Genomic DNA, 19,655 nt, shown 5'->3' on the forward strand with positions numbered 1-19,655 from the left:
ACAATCAGCAACGGTGTTTAGGAAAAACTGGGATTTTAAATGAAAAAGAAAAGAAAAGCTCATTTACAACAGCGCCTCAGTACTTTTAAGTCTGGACCACGACCCTCTGACCCTTACACTAAATCCTGACCCTGGCCCTGGCCTGACCCCAACGCCAACCCTGAACCCTCATCCTCGCGCACTGCTGCCCCACAAGATATGATGCCATTACCCAATATCTTTTATTTAACATTTTCACGACATGGGGAAATCGTGCCAAAAAACTAACCAGACTCTCTCCAGACGCCTATGCTCTCATGTAGCCAGACTTTGTCTATTCCAACCTCCTGTGTTTAATCACATATCATGCCTCCCCTAGGTGTGCTAGAACGGTACAGAATTCAGCAATAATACAAAGAGTGAAAGAAAGCACATGATTCTAATTTTTGGAAAAAAAATGTAGCCAAGAATTTTAATTCCACACAGGAAACAGAAGCAATGCCAAGAAGGCTAAAGTGTCTTAACTACCTTTATTGGTATCTTTTGTATATCAGTTCATTAAAACCTTTGTTTCATATTTCTTGCATTAATCCCCTGAAAGTTCCAGATGGGCAAAAATATTTTTAAATAACACAGCTGATTTCTACATTATATACTTAATATTTATAAATGTGTTATTTGTTTTGCACATGTCTATGGCTGTACTACTTTCAAGTCGAAAGTCACATATAAAAATACAGACTAATCAAAACATAAAAGTCAGCCATTGTCTAGAATGTGGTTTACAATACAGAGCTTGCAGACAACACAGACTATATATATACAATTCATCTGTCTGAAAACAGAAAGTAGTGTCTCAGACTGACTCTGGAGAAAGATGCTGACACACAGGGAAACTCACTGATGATTCTCCTTTATGTTTATTAGATAGATCAATACCAAATTATTTCACATATATTATATTCAATATCTATATATATACTTTGTAACCAAATTCTGGTTTAAAAGTCACAAACCAACATGTAAATACAAAATGTTAGGAAAGGTTTAACATATATAGGGGAAAACACGTCTTATGCGTTGTAAAGAGTTTTTACAATCTAGCATAAAGACAAATGTGGTTGAAAAAAAAGGAAATCCATATACAATTACAGAAAAAAATTTAGTCAAGCCACCTAATAAAAAATATTTCAGATATCATGTCCAAAAATGTCCACGCGTTGCAGAGGTCTCTACAAATCAATTAGAATAACGTCAACAAGATCTGCAAACTGAAGTCTTAGCAAGTAAACGTGACTCATGCTTTTCTCTCTGAGAGAATGAGGCTTGACTTTCAGTTAAAGGCAGGTAAACACAACTATGAAGAAACCCTTCTTTACAATAGCTTAACTGTACCAATTTAGGGCAATATACACGCTTTCCCAGCTATGTGTGCACACAGTATTCTGTGATAAAATGATTCAGTTACTTAAAAAAAGCATAAATGGCAAAACAAAATAACCAGAACTCAGCGAAGCTGGTAAAACCACAAAGACATTGAAATCCAGCAACACCTGAGAGGCTAAGAGATAAAATTAATCATAAAATCTGGATGATTAATCCTCCATCCGCACTCTGATTTGGGGTTTAGTGTTAACATTTTATACTAGCCTTTGGTTAAAACTGAAAAGTCTGAAAAGAGCCAATGTTTTGGAAGAAGCAGTGTCGCTTGTAAACATCCTGCCACCTAACTAAAAGGACGGCCTCTTCTTCTAGACCCATGACTTGATAAGAGGGGGAAGCTCTCCACACACAGCGCTGGAGAAGACGGATTCCACGAGCCACTCTGAGCGCAACTGTTCAAATGCAATGTACTAAACACACGTTTGTTCTTAGGAAAAATTACAAAACTAACAAATATTTTTCTCCAGAATTATAAAAGATAAAATCTATCAATCAGTACTGTAATGTGATTACAGAAAAATAGCCAACTGGAAAAAAAAAAACAAAAAAACCAACCCACAGGCCGTCTACATCGTCCCCAATCCATTTCCTGCAGCCAGTACTTCCCACCTACTCGGAGGACTGAGCCTTAGACACCGTGACTGTATTTAAAGTTGAGTCAACAGTACTCTCTGTCTCTGGGGCAAAAGTAATGTAGCTCATTACTTAACACACAACACTTGTTTCATTCTTCAGGACTTTCTTTGAGGGGATTACTCAACGTTGGTTCTTTTAAAGGTAACAAAAGGTGTCAGAAAAAAATTCCTTGGAATTCTTTTGCAATTCCACAAAGACATCTGGCAATTTGATACGTTCATTCCTCTCCCCATCACAATTTTTCTTTTTTAAAATTACAATTGACAACTCACGTAAGATGTAATTAATTTACTTAAAATAAGAGAGGGCTTTTCAATCAAGTATCCACGTTCCAGATAACTAAAAGATTTAGTTAAATCTTTTTAATTAATCTTTTAAAAAATCTTTTAATTACTCAGTGCCAGTAATTAAGAGGTTGATACCGTAAAATTCAAACTTGCACATAGGCATGTCCCACTCAGAAAAGATTCTATACACTTACCAACTTGTGCTTTTTGTCTCACCTTTTGTAAGAAACACAGGTTAATTTCAACTTCAGTTCTCCTTTCTGATGCAGACATGTGTACCTTGTATAAGAAACGGTCTCCAGGCCACCTCCACGTGCAGACCTCAGCATTTCCCGAGAGTGTGAAGTCAACCCCTCCTCCAGGAGACACTCGCCCTTTTGAGACAACGTTCTCCCTTGCACCTTATGTTTGTCAGACTGTGTTTACAGAAATCAGACCGCTGGATGAAAGCTCCACAGGACAGTCAAGGACAGACGAGAAGACGAGATGCAGAGCGGGAGCCCCTTCCTCCTGCAGTGCAGCTGCTGCGGGCGGCCCTCCAGGAAGGCTTGGCCTCCCCCCCCCTGGACCACAGGCTTACTTTTCTCTGTAATAAAGCAGGTAGTACTTCAGGGGATCTGGCAGAGGGAGGCTCAGGACCTTCTCACGCAGGAAGTTCACCGGGGGCTCTGGCCTGGTGTCCGGCGGGGTCGTCGCCTCTTCTCCCCGCCGCTCCTCTTCCAGGTCTCCGCAGCTGGTGTCATCAGAGGGGTTGGAGATCCGACTGGCAAACACCTCTTTGTCCAAAAAGACAATCGTTTCCATTCGGCGGCGGCGAACTCTCCTTCGTTTAAACCTGGGAGTGTTCTTCAGTCCGTTCCCGTTTCTGTTCACAGCTTCCTGGTGGATGACCTTCTTAATGGCGCCCCGGATGGCAATGCGCGCCAGGTCCTGGAGGCTGCGAACCGCCAGGGGTGCTGTGCAGAGAGCGAGACCGTCAGCCTCACCCCCGTGACACCACAAGGCCTAGACGCCTGAGAAAATTCCCACCACATTTTCATTCACTGGCGTATTTACAAACACATTACAGGAATAGGACAGTGTTGGAGGCAAATGTTAATTATACTCTAATTTGCATTCATATGGTATTTTTCAAAAGATATTTTCAAACGCGCTGACCTTTAAATCAGATAAGAAAAGGAAGCAGTACTGCTTGGCTAATCAATCAATGGAAGAATAAGAACCAGGGTTACAGCGTTTGGTTCTTTGACAACCGGCTTCATTTCCCTATTTGCCGTGTTCAGTGATGCATTGTCTCATCCACTAGAAATACAGTGACCACATGGCTCTACAATTCTTTTATCTGTTTTAATATTTTCACAGTATTTCAGAAATTTAAGAATTTGTTCCTTTTTTATTAAAGTAGAGAAAAAGCAGTTCCAAAACATTTTTTAAGAACAAAAATCCCGAAGCACATCAAGGAAAAATAAAATCTGGCCATTAAAGCTCAATTTAGGCAAATGTGTAGGCAATGCACACGTGGCAACATCAGGGCTTTTCTGAGGGGAAGAGAGTCATCAGGCGTCATGTGTTTAAAGACATTACCCTGCAAGTCAGCATCACTCTTTACCCCCCGAACCTAACTTCTCCAAAAAATAACAACCCGAACTATACGGAGGGCTCCTCTGCTGCCCGCGTCTCTTACCAGCGTCACAGAGGCCCAAGCAGAATCTGCTCAGCGCCCCGCGCCCTGAAGGCGCCCCAGGCTCGCAGCACCCTCCCCGCCTCTGTCAGGACACGGGGCCCTGCACTCACCCGCTCCTCACGCCCCCACCACGGCGCCCACTTGCTGGTGCCCCCAGGATGCCTTCTCAGACCCCCCACGGCCAGCTCCGGCCTCTCCGGCTCACCCCGAGGTGCCATCAGTGGGGGCCACCTCATCCCCTGGCCCAAGTCTCCCCTGCTGCCTCTTCCTCTTCCACCCAGCCTGGCGAGCTCCTCTACTGCTTAGGCCTATTAATCCTTGCTTTGACATCCATCCCGTGGCTTCAAATAACACAGAGCAGCCAAAGGCTCCCCGGGTTCTAATCCAGTGCTGCTGGGGTCAGAGCCTCCTGCAGACCCGCCTCTATAACATGCCAGCCACCTCAGGCCCACATCCTTCCTCAGAAAGGCCCTACATGCCTCCGAAGCCCCTGCCACTGTAGAGCCCAGCGTCTTAGCTTCAGTCTTTGTCTCTTGCCTGGAAGATCCCAGCGGCCTCCTGACCACCTCCTGCCTGCAGCCTGGTCGCTCGCCCGTCCCCCGAGAGCCGACCCCATCCCCTGTGCAGCACACGGCCACGTGCTCAGGGCCTCGACGTGCACTGCCCTCATCAACATGACTCTACTCGTCTAAGCACCTCCGGTCCAGGAGACAAAATTACAAGTTCACTTCAGGAGCCCTAAATAGCATCGAAATTGTTTATTGTGCCACATTTGCTTTGAAGCCCTGGCCTCAAAACCCACATCTCGGGGTACCCTCCACGTCTTCAAGGTTCTTACCCAGGCATGATCAAGACACTTGTCGTAGATCCCACCTGTGACCTCACCTCCGGAAACTCTGCAGGGGCTCTGGAAGGCAGTGCCCTCCCCGCCCACGGGCAGTGCCTGCCTACCCATTCCGGTGGGATTTTCAGGGAGCACACATTTGACAAATTCATCCTCCCCTGACCACCAGGGAATCCAGAATACAGAGGTGCCACATCTTCTACTTAGAGTTTTTTGGGGGGGGTTTTTGTTTTTTATTTTTTGGCTGCGTTGGGTCTTCGTTGCTGCGCACGGGCTTTCTCTAGTTGCAGCGAGCAGAGAGGCTACTCTTCGTTGCGGTGCAGCGGGCTTCTCATTGCAGTGTCTTCTCTTATTACAGAGCACGGGCTCTAGGCGCGCGGGCTTCAGTAGTTGTGGCTCGCGGGTCCTAGAGTGCAGGCTCAGTAGTTGCGGCGCACGGGCTTAGTCGCTCCGCGGCATGTGGGATCTTCCCGGGCCAGGGCTCGAACCCGTGTCCCCTGCATTGGCAGGTGGATTCTTAACCACTGAGCCACCAGGGAAGTCCCCACATCTTCTATTTAAAACATGGAACGGACTCTACCACCTACATGATAAACTCGGGTCTAACCCACCTGCCCACCTCATGCTCCCACGACCCCCACTCTGGCGAGATCCTCTCCGCTTATGCCTATTAATCCTTGGTTTGACATCCATCCTGTGGCTTCAAATAACACAGAGCAGCCAAAGGCTGCTGACCCTAAGCCTAACCCTGGACGTCCCCGGCGTACGTGCCCCGCGCATCAGGGACGCCAGCTCACGGCCAACGCGCCTCTGCTCCGGCTTCTCTTCCCTTTTCTTTCTTTCTAGGGTCCTTTTCGTCCTTGAACATCAAGCACAAACATCCTAAAATAACCCAAAAGAGGCTAAAAGTAGACTATAATTTTTTGAGTGATTTTTTTTAAAAATCACTTGTAAAACTTTAAAGGCTTCAATGGGTGGAAAAGTGTTCTTTAACATTAAAATGTTTCTGATGAATTTTATTTCTCTTCAAATTCTAACGAGAGTAAAAAGATCTAAAAAGTAAGTAAGAATCTTCATACTTACGTAACTGGACAAGTCTTGATTTTCCCGACTCTGAGTGGCAGGGCTGGATCAGTGGCGCAAAAGAAACAGCCAGAATCTTTTTGGTTTCCCAAGCAGAAGGGCCAGTGCGAGTTATCTTAGTCAACTATCCCAAAGACAAAAACGAGAACATTCAAAAGATGTGACTACTGGTAGTATCTATTGAAATATAATCATTCCTATAAACAACCTAAAAAAACACAGACACTAATAATGAAAAGAACCTGACAATATGGGCCTCTAATGCGATGTGACAAGAATTACACATAACTTAATGATATTCTTGCAAATATACTCAAGCTTCTAGTACAGAAAATATATATAATAGGGAAAGAAGTTAACGGGTAACAAGAGGAAACAATCAGAGAAGGAATGTGGGGATTCTGATGAGACACCTTTCTTGGACTCTACAAAAAAAGTCAGTGTGGCAGGGGAAACGTAAGGAGATGGGGCGATTCTCAAGTACAAGTCGTTAGAGACCCACACAACCAGCTGCGATGCTTCAGCCTGGACTGAGTCCTGGGCTGTGGTTTCTGGAGGGTGGGAACCGGAAAAAGACCATCTTGCCCCCACTGAACAGCAGCAGGAACCTCTCTAAGGCAAATGACCTGATTTCTTCAACAAATAAATTGCAAGAAAGAAGGAAAACTTAAGAGATTAACAACACTGAAGAGATAATCCACCAAGTGCAGTGCACAGCCCTAAATGGAGCCTCATTCAAATAAGCTGTTCAATCTGATTTTGAGACAATCAGGAAAACCTGAACACTAGCTGGACATTTCAAGATATTAAGGAATTACTATTAATATTTTTAGGTTGATAATGGTTTCGTTATGAAGTTTAAAAACACACAGCCCTTATCTTTTGCAGATACAAACTGAAATACTGAAGAATATTTTCTTTTTTTTTTTTATTAAGGACATTCACTACAGTCTTTACATAACAGTAAGTAACAATAAAAACGACATACAACCTAATGTCTGATTATAGGAGCCAGGTAATTAACTGGTCAATGGTTCAACCGGCTACCACATAAGCACTAAAAAATGATGGTGTGGAATACTAAGTAACTTAAAATTATATTCACAAACTCTGTTAAGTAAAACACCTTAGTGTACAATAACCTTTTTGAAAGGATACAAACTAAGAGGAGAGGGCTACAAGAATCACAGGCTAACAGTCATCAGGGACTGGGAACAGTTTTTCTTAATGTTCGTATCTTCCGGATTTTCTAAAATAAATAATTACTTTTCACACAAAATGAATTTAATGCTAATATTTTAAGACTGAAGAAAATTTCACCAAAACGCACCATCTCCTAACATTTATCATTTCTGTTTTTCCTAGTTGTTTGTGACGGAGAGGTTGCTCATTTATTACAATCTGGTTTTCCCAATGAAACACAGTATCTAAAACATACAGAAACATGCATAGCCAAGTAGACTTGGACAAGATTCCCACTAAGCAAGGGATTCTGTAAAGTACCCACCACCATGGAATTTAACAATTAGACTAGCTACCAAAATAGAATTACTCTAATATTTTGTTTTATGTGTACAGTAACTCTAATACTAGAAAAAGCATAAAAGAATAGCTAAGGGTGGGCGGGGGGAGGAGGGGGAGAGGACAGAAAAGAGGAGGAGGAGAGAGAGGGAGGCAGGTCAGCCTTCCAGCGCAGGCTCTGGGGTGCCTGCCCAAGTCAGGACCTGCCCCACCTTGGCCGCCTCTACGGCCTGTCTCCTCATCCGTGGAATGGAGGGCACTGTTACAAGAGTTACGAAGGAAAGTGCATGTCAACTCCCCGGAACCGACCTTGGCAGACAGTTAAGTGTGCAAAACCGTCGGTTACGAGGGGACCTGACCTTCTCTTCCAGCGGCATGACCAGGACGCCCCCGACTTTGAGGAGGCTCTTCATGTACTCCTCGTGCTCTTTCTGCACGCCTGCCCCGCAGTACACCCGGTCATACTGAGAACAAGCTGGAGAAAGCTCCAGGCAATTGCCGGTAACGAAGCAGGGTTCACAGAAGTCAAACCTGAAGCAAAAAATGTTTTCCACAACTCAATATATCACGTTATAACAAGTCTACATGGTACATCTACGCTAAACACGGGTATGTTTTCATTACACAATCCCACAGCAACACAGCAAAATTAGAGGCAGAAGCTGGACGTCAGGCTTCAGAAAGAATTATGCTAGTAATAATCAGAACCCTAGAAATTCGAAACAAAATATTATGAAAGTCAATATCATAAGCGCAATCCAAGCTTAAATCACCCAAGCTCCAAGCATCACTATTTGCTATTTTTATTATCTTATTTTATTATCTTACATCTTTATTATCTCATTCAAGATCTACTAACCGAGTAAAAAGAGGGAAAATTATATTTGGTTTTTCTAAAAATTTTAATCCTTAAAATAAGAACTTTAATGCTTTGTTTTAAAATGCAAGAGCTAGCTACATGGTGCCATTTAAAGACAAATGTGGGACTTCCCTGGTGGTCCAGTGGTTAAGATTCCGTGCTCCCAACGCAGGGGACCCGGGTTTGATCCCTGGTCAGGGAACTAAGGTCCCACATACCGCAACTAAGCCCATGCACCACAACTACTGAGCCTGCGCTCTAAAGCCCGTGAGCCACAACTAATGAGCCCGCGTGCCACAACTTCTGAGCCCACGTGCCACACCTTCTGAAGCCGTGCGCCTAGAGCCCGTGCTCCACAAGAGAAGCCACCACAATGAGAAGCCCGCGCACCGCAACGAAGAGTAGCCCCTGCTCGCCGCAACTAGAGAAAGCCCGCGCACAGCAACGAAGGCCCAATGCAGCCATAAATAAATAAATAAATTTGTAAAAAAATAAAAATTAATGAATAAATAAAAAACTTAAGGCCCTTAAAAACACAAAATATTTTAAGAATAATTAGAACAGATACACACATATCCCTGACTCTCCTGCCACAGTTTAGTCATGTTTCCTGGAACACGAAGAGTAATAAACTGATTTCTTTCCTTTTAATCCAAAGTTTAAGTTATAACTGACACCCAGAACCACGGACAGATTTGATCTTACTTGTCGAAGCTGTCACTTGTCCTGATGAAAAAGTCCAGCTTCTGCTTCGCGTATTCTGTCACATCTGAATGGAGTTCCACCCCGTGGTTCACACCAAAAGGACCTAAAAGGTTTCAGGATAAGGAAACATGTAGAATTAGGGCGAGAACCCCTACTCTTTTATTTCTGTTTCATAGACTACAACACATTTGATTTGGCATGTATAATTACAGAAATACACGTTATTGGGCCTAAATCACCCAACCCAATATTTAAATATGCAGGCTGGCCTCTGCTCACCACATCATCAATACTCTTTCTCACAGCTTCCTAAAGCCTGGACCTCCCTGTCCTCAAACTTCTAAGGAATCATTTGAAAATGTGAAAACGCCAAGGCCTGTAACCAAGAGTTCAAAGTGCCACTAATGAATTAAAGAAGAAACATGTATTTGCAAATGAAAGTGGACACAGGCCTGTTTTCCATCAAAGGTCTCCCCAAACACTCAAATGTGGTGTTTAATTTCACAAAATAGGTTTTAATCATCATCAAAATAAAACTATAATTCCAAAATCAAAATGAAACTTTTTTTAATCAAAAGAAATGTATCAGTAACTGGAAATAAAGCTGTGAGAAAAGTGAGGAGCCCACTTGATGAAAGTGCTTCCCCCACATACAGATGCCTCTGGGTTAAATCTCGGTGAGAACTATTGACACAAACAGCTTCATTAAATCTCTGTGTTGTAAGAATCCATTGGTATGAAGGTCGGACTTCCCTGGTGGCGCAGTGGTTAAGAATCCACCTGCCAACGCAGGCAACACGGGTTCGAGCCCTGGTCCGGGAAGACCCCACGTGTCGCGGAGCAACTAAGCCCGTGCGCCACAACTACTGAGCCTGCGCTCTAGAGCCCACGAGCCACAACTACTTAGCCCGCGTGCATAGAGCCCATGCTCCGCAACAAGAGAAGCCACCGCAATGAGAAACCCGCGCACCCCAATGAAGAGCAGCCCCCGCTCGCCACAACTAGAGAAAGCCACGTGCAGCAACGAAGACCCATTGCAGCCAAAAACTTTAAAAAAATAAAAATAAAATAGGGCTTCCCTGGTGGCGCAGTGGTTGGGAGTCCACCTGCCAGTGCAGGGGACATGGGTTCGAGCCCTGATCCGGGAGGATCCCACATGCTGCAGAGCAGCTGGGCCCGTGTGCCACAGCTGCTGAGCCTGTGCTCTGGAGCCCGCGAGCCACGGGTGCTGAGCCCGCATGTCGCGACTGCTGGGGCCCGCGTGCCTAGAGCCCGTGCTCCGCAGCAGGACAGGCCACCCACCGCAGCTGGAGAGGGCCCTCGCGCAGGGGCGAAGACCCAATGCAGCCAAAAATAAATTTTTAAAAAAAAATGCAAAAAAGAAATTAAAAACTAAAATAAATTAAATTGAATTAAATTAAAATAAAAACATTTGTATGAAGGTCAAAACAGGTAACGCTCATCTGTGTGAGGGAGGTAGCCATCCTCCCCCTCCTGGAGGCGTGGGGTCCTGCTATGGGGCGGTGGCCATGAGAACCTCTGGGGCACAGACCCGACTCTGCATCTTGTTCTGGGTGGTGCTTACATGGAGGTGGATGTAAAAACTCACCAAGGTCCACGCTTCACACTTGTTACTTTACTACGGGTAAGTTATACCTCAATTTAAAAAAATCTGCATGGGAAAATGAACAGGGCACATAGGGCTTTATTTAAAAAGACATACAGGGACTTCCCTGGCGGTCCAGTGGTTAAGACTTCGCCTTCCAATGCAGGGGGTGAGGGTTCGATCCCTAGTTGGGGAGCTAAGATCCCACACGCCTCGTGGCCAAGAAACCAAAACATAGAAGCAATTCTGTAACAAGTTCAATAAAGACTTTAAAAATGGTCCACATCAAAAAAATCTTATAAAAAAAATAAAAGACACACATATAAAGTCATAGTGCAGCATTCAACCCTACAGTCCAACAGAAATACTGGTAAATGCAACCATCTGTGCACCCACAGCTTTGCATTCTGCCACTTGGTTCATCTGGCCCCTTCCTGGTGCAGCAGCCTGGCCCCAGGCCCAGGCCTCCCTGCCTCTGCTGGATGACTCATGCGCTCTCCTTTCTCGACACCTGTCACGTACAGAGCTGCTGCTAAAACATTCTCTCATCAAAACACAGCCTACGGGCGTCCTTGGTGGCTCAGTGGTTAAGAATCCGCCTGCCAATGCAGGTGACACGGGTTCGAGCCCTGGTCCGGGAAGATCCCACATACCGCAGAGCAACTAAGCCCGTGCACCACAACTACTCAGCCTGCGCTCTAGAGCTCGCGAGCCACAACTACTTATTAGCCCACGTGCCACACCTACTGAAGTCCACTCACCTAGAGCCCGTGCTCTGCAACAAGAGAAGCCACCGCAATGAGAAGTCCGCACACCGCAACAAAGAGTAGCCCTCGCTCGCCGCAACTAGAGAAAGCCCGTGCACGGCAAGACCCAACGCAGCCAAAAATAAATAAATAAAATAAATTAAAAATATATCATAAAAAAATAAACATACTTATAAAAAAAAAAACACAGCCTACTTGAGAAGTCACATTTCCAGTATTTATATCACATCCACATCATTCCGTTTCCATCCCCACTGCTCTCTTGGTCACTTGCCAGAGACCAAGAAAACTTGCCTTTTTTCCTCACTCATCATGTTCTCATTAGCCCCTCACCTTTGTTAGACACTTATTGAGGACACACTTCCTATTCCCAAGAAGCTCCACCCCAGAGTAAAAACACATAACCCACCCCAATAAGAAGAAAACTAAAAGGGGAGGGAGTACAGGGGGCAGGGGCGATCAGGATGGTGGCACCAAAGACACGAGCCTGAAACTAGTCCCACAAGGCCCCCCAAGCAGAGCATCAAACGACATCACACGACACTTTCAGGTTAAGCTGACAAGTGCTGCATCCTCCCCACCGCCAACTGGAACCTCCAGAAGGGAGCGCCCTCGGCGAAGGGGTGGAGCCACTGAATGAGCACAGGCATGTGGCAGAAAGGGGGCACGGTTCAGAGCCGGGCAAAAAGGCTGCGGTCAGAGAATAAGAACCCCTAAGTCGGATGAAACACTTCAAGCCTCACGTCTGCAGGCACTGGGAGGCCGGCAAGGTTTCACCTCTGCAGTGATCTGCACGAAGCACCGTCACGGCTGAATGAACCAGACAGGGAGGCCCGGGACACACAGCATCCAGACAGCGAACACGGTCCAGCGCACACAGCGTTCTCCCTGCAGATCCAAGATGTCTACCCGTGAGCGCAACCTCTCAAGTTACCTCCTTCAAATACATAAAAGCAGCACGCAGTGTCCACTGCAGCCGAAAACACAGCTTTCCTTCCTTCAGAACTCTCCTCCCCTAGTATCTAGTGAAATTCCCAAGAAGGAGGGGACTCAGAAAAGACAAACAACAACATCAATTGTAAGTCATTTCTTTATAACTTCTACACAACATCAAGTGCAGCAGGTCAGCTGAGGTTTACTTAAGTCATCTTTTCCTGAGCATTTCATTTCTTTTCAGTAGCATTTCTAATCTAATCAGTTTGATAACCTGACCACCTTATCCTTAGCCCCTCCAATTTTTCAGCTCCAGCAGAGGGAATTACAATTCACTAATTCCAGGATGATGAATAACCCGGGCTCCCTTTGCAAAGCAGTTTCAATCCAAGACAAGGTAAGTTCAAAAAGCATTTAGCTTAAAAAAAAAAGAAAAAAAAAAACCTTCACATTTAATAATCTGAGGGTAGCAATTTATAGCCTAAAGTCAGATGATGAGAATCTCAAAACTTCAGCAAATTCTAAAGTATATGAACTTATAAAGAAACCAAAAGTTTCATTCCATATCCACAAAAAGCAACTGTTGCTGCTAAGATTTTCTTAAGTGCCTGTAACAACCACAAAGAAACAATGTTGTGATGGACCGCTAATGATTTAAACATGACTTTAAAGCCGTTATTACTTGAAATCGCCAATATTCGGAATCTTACACGGACCTGGTAACGATGTTAAGATACTTAAAGCCGAAAGCTTTGATATTTAGCAAACCTGGGGAAACAGGCTAAATGGCTTCCAATGAGATAACTTGTGAAATCCTTCCCATCCCTGGAATATATTTAAAAATAAACAACTTACAAGTATTAACTTTTTTAGTATTAAAACAACAAAAACAAAAACTGCTTGGAAGAACTTTAACTTCCAGGGGACTTTAAAGTTAACTATTCCCAGCTTAGAGACCATGACAGGGCAGGCCGAGTGACTGTATCAATCGAGAAATGACCATAAGGTCCAGATTTACACAACCTCCAGGTCCTCCGTTGTCCAGAAGGAGGGTGTGCCGACCAGACGTTGGGGGTGCAGCTGGGGGGACGGGAAAGCGGCAGGAGGGCCCTTCTGCTCCTTACGGGGATTTCTCCATTGATACCATCACCCCCCACCCAGGCACCGTGTGGACACGACGGCCGGGAAGGCCGAGCGCAGTTACGACTCTGGTCCCCACAAAAGGACACGCTGCCGGCAGGCTCTCCCCCCCACACGCGGGACGGAGCCAGACTCACCGAGGATGAGCCCCACCATGGAGCTGAGGTAGCCAGTGCCGCTGCCCAGGTTCAGGAAGGAGAGGCCAGGCTGCAGGTCCAGGGCCTCCATCACCTCCGAGTAGATGCACGGGGCGGAGAGGTGGATGTTACCGTGCTTCCACGCCAAGTCTTTGTACGCGTTCTCTTTGAACTCCTCGAGGTAATAGTCGGCGCGGTCCACGGCCCGGAAGGCCCGCTCCACCAGCTCGGAGCGGATGTACTGCGCCTCCTTCAGGTTGTCTATCAGCTCGTCGTTGTCTTCACCGGCACTCACGGCGCCGCCCATCTTCGGGGTCACCTACGGAAAGCTGCCGTCTTAAAATGTTTAAGAGAGCAGTTCATACTAAAGGTTAGAGCAGAGCAATAAAAGTTCTAAACACATACCAACTTCAGATTCTGAATTCTGAAAGTAATACAGATGGACTATATTTAGTCAACACCCCACCCTACCTCCCCCACTCCCAAGAACGCCAGATTCGAAACAAAAAAAAGTTAAATTTGAAATTTAATTATATCCATCCAAAAGTAAGTCTGTAATTTATAATATCGACTGAATACAAATGAACATGCAGTACCTAAAACATAGTTGACGACTTAAAAACATCATTAAAGTATGAATTCAAAACTTTACTACAAGTCATCATTCTAGAAAGTCAAGCATTTAGAATTAAAATCATCTTGAATATACATCTATCTCTTTTTTTTTTAAGATTTTTTTTTTTTTTTGGTCGGGTCTTAGTTGCGGCACGCGGGCTTCTCTCTAGTTGTGGCATGTGGGTTTTCTCTCTCTAGTTGTGGCGCGCAGGCTCCGGGGCACGTGGGCTCTGTAGTTTGCAGCACTCAGGCTCTCTAGTTGAGGCACACGAGCTCAGTGGTTATGGTGCCGGGCTTAGTTGCCCCGCTGCATGTGGGATCTTAGTTCCCCGACCAGGGATCAAACCTGCGTGCCTTGCATTGTTAAGGCGGATTCTTTACCACTGGACCACCAGGGAAATCCCGAATATGTATCTATCTTAACAGGTATATATCCATATATGGAAAAATCATTGAATGTAAACATAAAAAGAGAGCAGATATGTCTACTACAAAATCATTCTAATATCAACCTCTCTGAATATTTCAAGTGCTGTAGATCCTTTTTTTTGTACGTAAATCTTCAAAAGCAAAAAAAAATTTTTTTTAATTCAGGTCAACAAATAGTAAAAAGTTATTCATTGTTCATTTGAAATTCAAATTTAACTGCTGTCTTATATTTTATCTAGCAACTCCACTTCCCACATACCCATAAACATCAAGTCAAGCGATCCATTCACTCTCTGATTTGGACGTTCTGATGTACAAATTTCAGGCAAAAACAACATCCACAAAACCCTCTTCCCCACGAAACATATTGTGACAAACACCTCACGGTAACAAACACAGGATCCGCCTCGAGGCTACAGCTCAGGAGCAAGAGGAGCTGCTACTAGAATTCCCTCAGCCCCTCCGAGGTACCAATACCTACCACACAGCCTCCCCAGCTCGTCAACAATGGAAAGTGCACTCTGCTCCCCTCCCGACTGCCTTCAAGAGGACAAAGTAACAGCCCGCGCTCCCCTCTGAGCCAGCTACCGAAGCACAACGGGCCCTCCTCTAGTTCACAGGGAAAACGCTTCTCCACCTGTAGAGGTTCTACTCTTCCTAAACAACTCCAATTTTACACTTACCCTAGGGACTTTTACTTCAAATAAAATGGTAATGTTTACAAAACATTTGATATAAATTGCTGGGAAAAAAGAAAACAGCACTGACTTCCCGGTGGTCCAGCAGGTAAGACTCTGCGCTCCCAACGCAGGGGGCCCGGGTTTGATCCCTGGTCGGGGAACTGGATCCCACATACATCCCGCAACTAAGAGTCCACATGCCACAACTAAGAGTTCCAAACACACACATCCCACACACAAAACTGGCAATTGCGGTGGGAGAGATTTCCCCAGGAATGAAAGCCACCGACCACACAGACTAATCTTCAGGTTCTCACAAGGACACAAAATGTGTGAAAGGTGGGACTTTTAATACAAACACTCTTCTATTTTATGGCGGGAACAGTCCATCTTCATCGTCAAGATTTTAGAGCTGAAGACTTCCCTGGTGGTGCAGTGATTAAGAATCTGCCTGCCAACGCAGGGGACGTGGGTTCGAGCCCTGAGCTGGGAAGATCCCACATGACACAGAGCAACTAAGCAACTACCGAGCCCATGCGCCACAACTACTGAGCCCATGTGCTGCAACTACTGAAGCCCACGCGCCCTAGGGTCCATGCCCCACAACAAGAGAAGCCACCACAATGAGAAGCCCGTGCACCACAACAAAGAGTAGCCCCCACTCACCACAACTAGAGAAAGCCCACGCACAGCAACGAAGACCCAACACAGCCAAAAATAAAAAAATTTTATTTAATTAAAAAAGTTAAAAATATATAAAATAAAAAAAAAAAAAAAAAAATATATAAAATAAAATAAAGATTTTAGAGCTGAATAATAGACTTCCAAATCACTGGGATCTTCCAATTATTAGATTCTCACCCCATTTTAAATGGTTTCAGAGCCCTTGCTGGTTACAGCCCACGGCCAGTTAACTTAGCCAGATGGGATAGAGTGCTAAGGAGGTCAAGTTTAATCCTGGATGAGCCACTTAGTTCTGAGGCTAAAGCTTATACCCCTAGGCGTGGACAGTCATCTTAAAATTTGGGTCACTAGTTAAAAGTTGAGTCATGTTTGCTTGCTTTAGGGAAATGTCTGGCACCCACACATCCTCCAGGGCAGATCTGAAAGCCACCTCTTCACCCAGAAGCCCGCAGAGTATAATGTTCTATCCTCAGAAAGCAAACACGAAGTGTATGTTGGGTATGTTTCGTTGTCTACTAAGTATTTACCCCTTATTTTCAACTTTGCCTCACTCTGAAAGTTTATTCCACGTGCAAAGGCTAGCTTTTTAGTAAAACTAGCAACTAACTACAACCTTTTTACAGGCACCACCTGCCAGTCACGACCTCATTTTGGCTTTACGACATTATTAGGCGTATTGGGACTGAGAAGTTATTTTGCTCATGGTCACACACCAGTGTGTGCCGTTCAGCCCCGGGCCTATGTTCTTTACCCCACACCAAGCACAGCTTTAAAAAATTCTCAAGGGAGCAAAATTCTTTACCAGTGAACACACTGGTAATCTCTATCCAAAATGACAGACTAAACAACTATGTGGTAACCCTATCTGCTGCCACTGGTAGGCTGCACGTGATAACCTGTGGGATCTGATATTTATTATTAACTTTCCCTGGCGATCTAACACTCACTCACACTGGAAACAATCACCGCTTATTACTGACCATCAATGTGACCAGTCCTAACGCCACCAAAAACACCAACAACAGGTCAAGAGATGTCCTTGCCAAACCAAATCTGGACCTACAAGCCACTCAAATTCAATTTTTCAAAGTAATGGCAAGTCATTTTTCGGATGCTGCACTCGATTATCCTCTGCGACCCTGAATTCACCGCTCCACAGTAACTGGGCACCACCCAACAAGAACGCCTTACTCTAATGCTGCTTCTTCCAAAACCAGCCATAAGGGCACAGGGAGGAGACGGCTGAGCAGGAGCCGGCATCGGAAGGTCTCAGACTGACAATCGAGGAGGCCGTGACAGCGGCCAGGTGAACACAGCATGCAGCGCTGATATCCGGGGCCAAGATTCAAGTCGACGCTGGGTTTATCAGGCTACTTATTAAGGGCAACATGGACAAAGTAATTCAGCTGGAAGATGAGCTGGGGAGAAGGAACCAAAACCACACCTCCTGCCGCAGGAATAATGGAAGAAATGGAGACTTTTTTCATTTTGAAAACCAAAACTCTTACAAGGAATGCAGAGGGATTTTTTTTTTCCCAAATACTTGAAAGGCTGCCATATACACACTATACATGAGCCTGATAAAAGCCAGACCAGTGGAACACGTGTTGGATGGAGATAATTTCTACTGAACACACAAGAAAAAGCTTTCTAAAACTGGAACTGAAAATACTGACACGTTGTCAGAACGAGGAGCCTCTCCCCGCCAGGGACGTCCCGTGCCAAGTACAAGCAGGGAGGGGGCCCAGGCGCTGGTCTCAGGAGCCGAAACCCACCATCTCCAAGGGCCCCTCCCACCCTAGCGTATGGCTCTATTTCCCCCAAGCAGAGCCACAAGTTCGGACTTGTTTATATAGGAACCTGCCGGTCTACCCAACACTGAGAATGCAGTTGTTTACTTCAGCCCCTCCTTGGCCAAAAAGAACGAAGAAAACGCTGACAGACACATGAGCAAAGGGGGGAGATAAAGGACTTCTCTGATGTGCAAACATCAACTTGGGAGACACAGGCCCTCGCAAACACAAACAAAACACACGCACCAAAGCCCGGCGAGCTCTCCTTTCCCAACCGAAAACCTCTTTCAGGTCTTGCCTGAAGCTAAGTCCCCAAGGCTTGAAGGGCCAATACTTCCTTAACAGACTCTGTCACCTTCTGAAAAGGTACAACCTGTTTCAAACCTTGGTAACTCTCCACTTGCCGTGCTAATTGCAAATGTTTCCTACTTAGTAAGTCAGGGACAAGCTACGCGTCTGGAGAGTTAAGTCAATGCAAGGGGTGTAAGCAATGCGCACCGGGAGAGACCTCGGGAACCCCCGGAACGCAGGCGGGCGGACACCCGGGGAGGGGGGAGGGGGGACGGGAGACGCCTGGGACGCGGAGGGGTGTTTATGCTTGGGGGCGGGGAACGAGGGGGCAGCGGAAGAGGACAGGAAGACGCGGGCCGGAGAGGGCGGCCCCGGGGGAGGGTCCGGCAGCCCGGGACCAGGGGAAGGGGAGGGGTGGAGAGGAGGGAGAGAGGGGGAGGGAGAGAGGGGGAGGGCGCCGAGGGGCCGCACCGCCCCCCACCCCCCGCTGCAGGCCGGGCCGAGGGCGGCGGCGGCGGCTCAGTACCTCCTGGCTCGGCGGGCCCGCGGGATCGGCCGCTGGGCCGCACCTGCAGTTCTTCTGGCGCCCCTCGCCAGTCCGCCTCCCACTACGCAGCCCCGACCTCCGCCGCCGTAAACATCCACCGCCCCACTGCGCCTGCGCGCCCGAACGCCCTACTGCGCGTGCGCCCGGGTCCAGCGCTTAAAGGGGCAACGGCGCAGCGGTGGGCCCCATCCAGACTTCCCGGCCGGCCATGCGCTCCGCTGGGAGGCGGAAGTCAAAGGGCATCCGCAGGTGAGCGTTGTCTCTTCCGCGCCCCACCGCGAGCCGGGACTCAGCTGTGACCACGACAGGCAGGGCTCACTCCTTGGAAGTGACGTTCCAGGAGGGGACCGACCGGTGAGGAAGAAATGAAAACACAGGGGATAGACAGCAACTGGCGGCGGCGGTGGCTGCGGTGGCTTGGGTGACACGGAAGGGACATGCAAGCGAAGATCTGCAGGACAGGAAGGATCCAGCTGTGCCAAGAGAGGGTCCAGTGGCTTCAGGCCAGGGAGAGCTGAAGTGGGCAGGAGCATGCCCACCCCTGCGAGGGGTCCACGCAGCCCCGACTTGCACGCCCACCCTCCCTGGCTTCACTGCCGCCTCCCACGCCGCATCCTGGTCAGCCCTTCCTGTGAGAGTTGTCGGGGCATCAGTCAGGATCATTCTGCGTCTCAGAAGTGGCCTGCCCCTGCGTCCTGGCCCACTGGCAGATCCTCGGTGTTACTTCCCCAGCCACCCACCGACGCGGGGGGCCTCCTGCCCCCTGATGCCACACATCCCTTGTGGCCCACCTGCCCGGCCTACCCAGTGAACTTTGTGAAATCTGCCCAAACCTCACATAGGTTTTCCAACTGAGTCTTGAGCAGCAGAACCCTTTCTTTAGACATAGTCCTATAAGGAACCCCTTATATTTAACAGCTGCAAGCATTGCTGCCTGGGTCCCTCCTGCCCCCACATTCCTCCCCAGACTTGAGCTCCACTTGGGGGCAGAG

The 19,655-nt window shown here is 46.7% G+C and overlaps 1 protein-coding gene across 3 annotated transcripts; it reads right to left on the minus strand.

Annotated features, from left to right (window-relative positions):
- Positions 1 to 1,732: 1,732 nt before the first annotated feature.
- On the minus strand, positions 1,733 to 18,769 carry PCMTD2 (protein-L-isoaspartate (D-aspartate) O-methyltransferase domain containing 2). 3 transcript variants are annotated; one of them, XM_036826327.1, is made up of 7 exons: positions 18,643 to 18,758; positions 18,124 to 18,183; positions 13,625 to 13,943; positions 9,042 to 9,144; positions 7,837 to 8,008; positions 5,957 to 6,080; positions 1,733 to 3,301 (listed from the first exon to the last, which is right to left on the minus strand). In XM_036826327.1, the coding sequence occupies exons 3-7, from the start codon at positions 13,929 to 13,931 to the stop codon at positions 2,922 to 2,924; spliced, it is 1,086 nt and encodes a 361-aa protein (XP_036682222.1). In that variant the 5' UTR covers positions 13,932 to 13,943; positions 18,124 to 18,183; positions 18,643 to 18,758; the 3' UTR covers positions 1,733 to 2,921. The 3 variants fall into 3 exon arrangements, with proteins under 3 accessions (XP_036682222.1, XP_036682221.1, XP_036682220.1); XM_036826326.1 differs by lacking the exon at positions 18,124 to 18,183 and having other exon boundaries at positions 13,625 to 13,960; positions 18,643 to 18,769; XM_036826325.1 differs by lacking the exon at positions 18,124 to 18,183.
- Between the last annotated feature and the right edge of the window lie 886 nt (positions 18,770 to 19,655).

This window comes from Balaenoptera musculus, chromosome 15 (genome assembly GCF_009873245.2).
Source record: "Balaenoptera musculus isolate JJ_BM4_2016_0621 chromosome 15, mBalMus1.pri.v3, whole genome shotgun sequence".
NCBI lineage: Eukaryota > Metazoa > Chordata > Mammalia > Artiodactyla > Balaenopteridae > Balaenoptera > Balaenoptera musculus.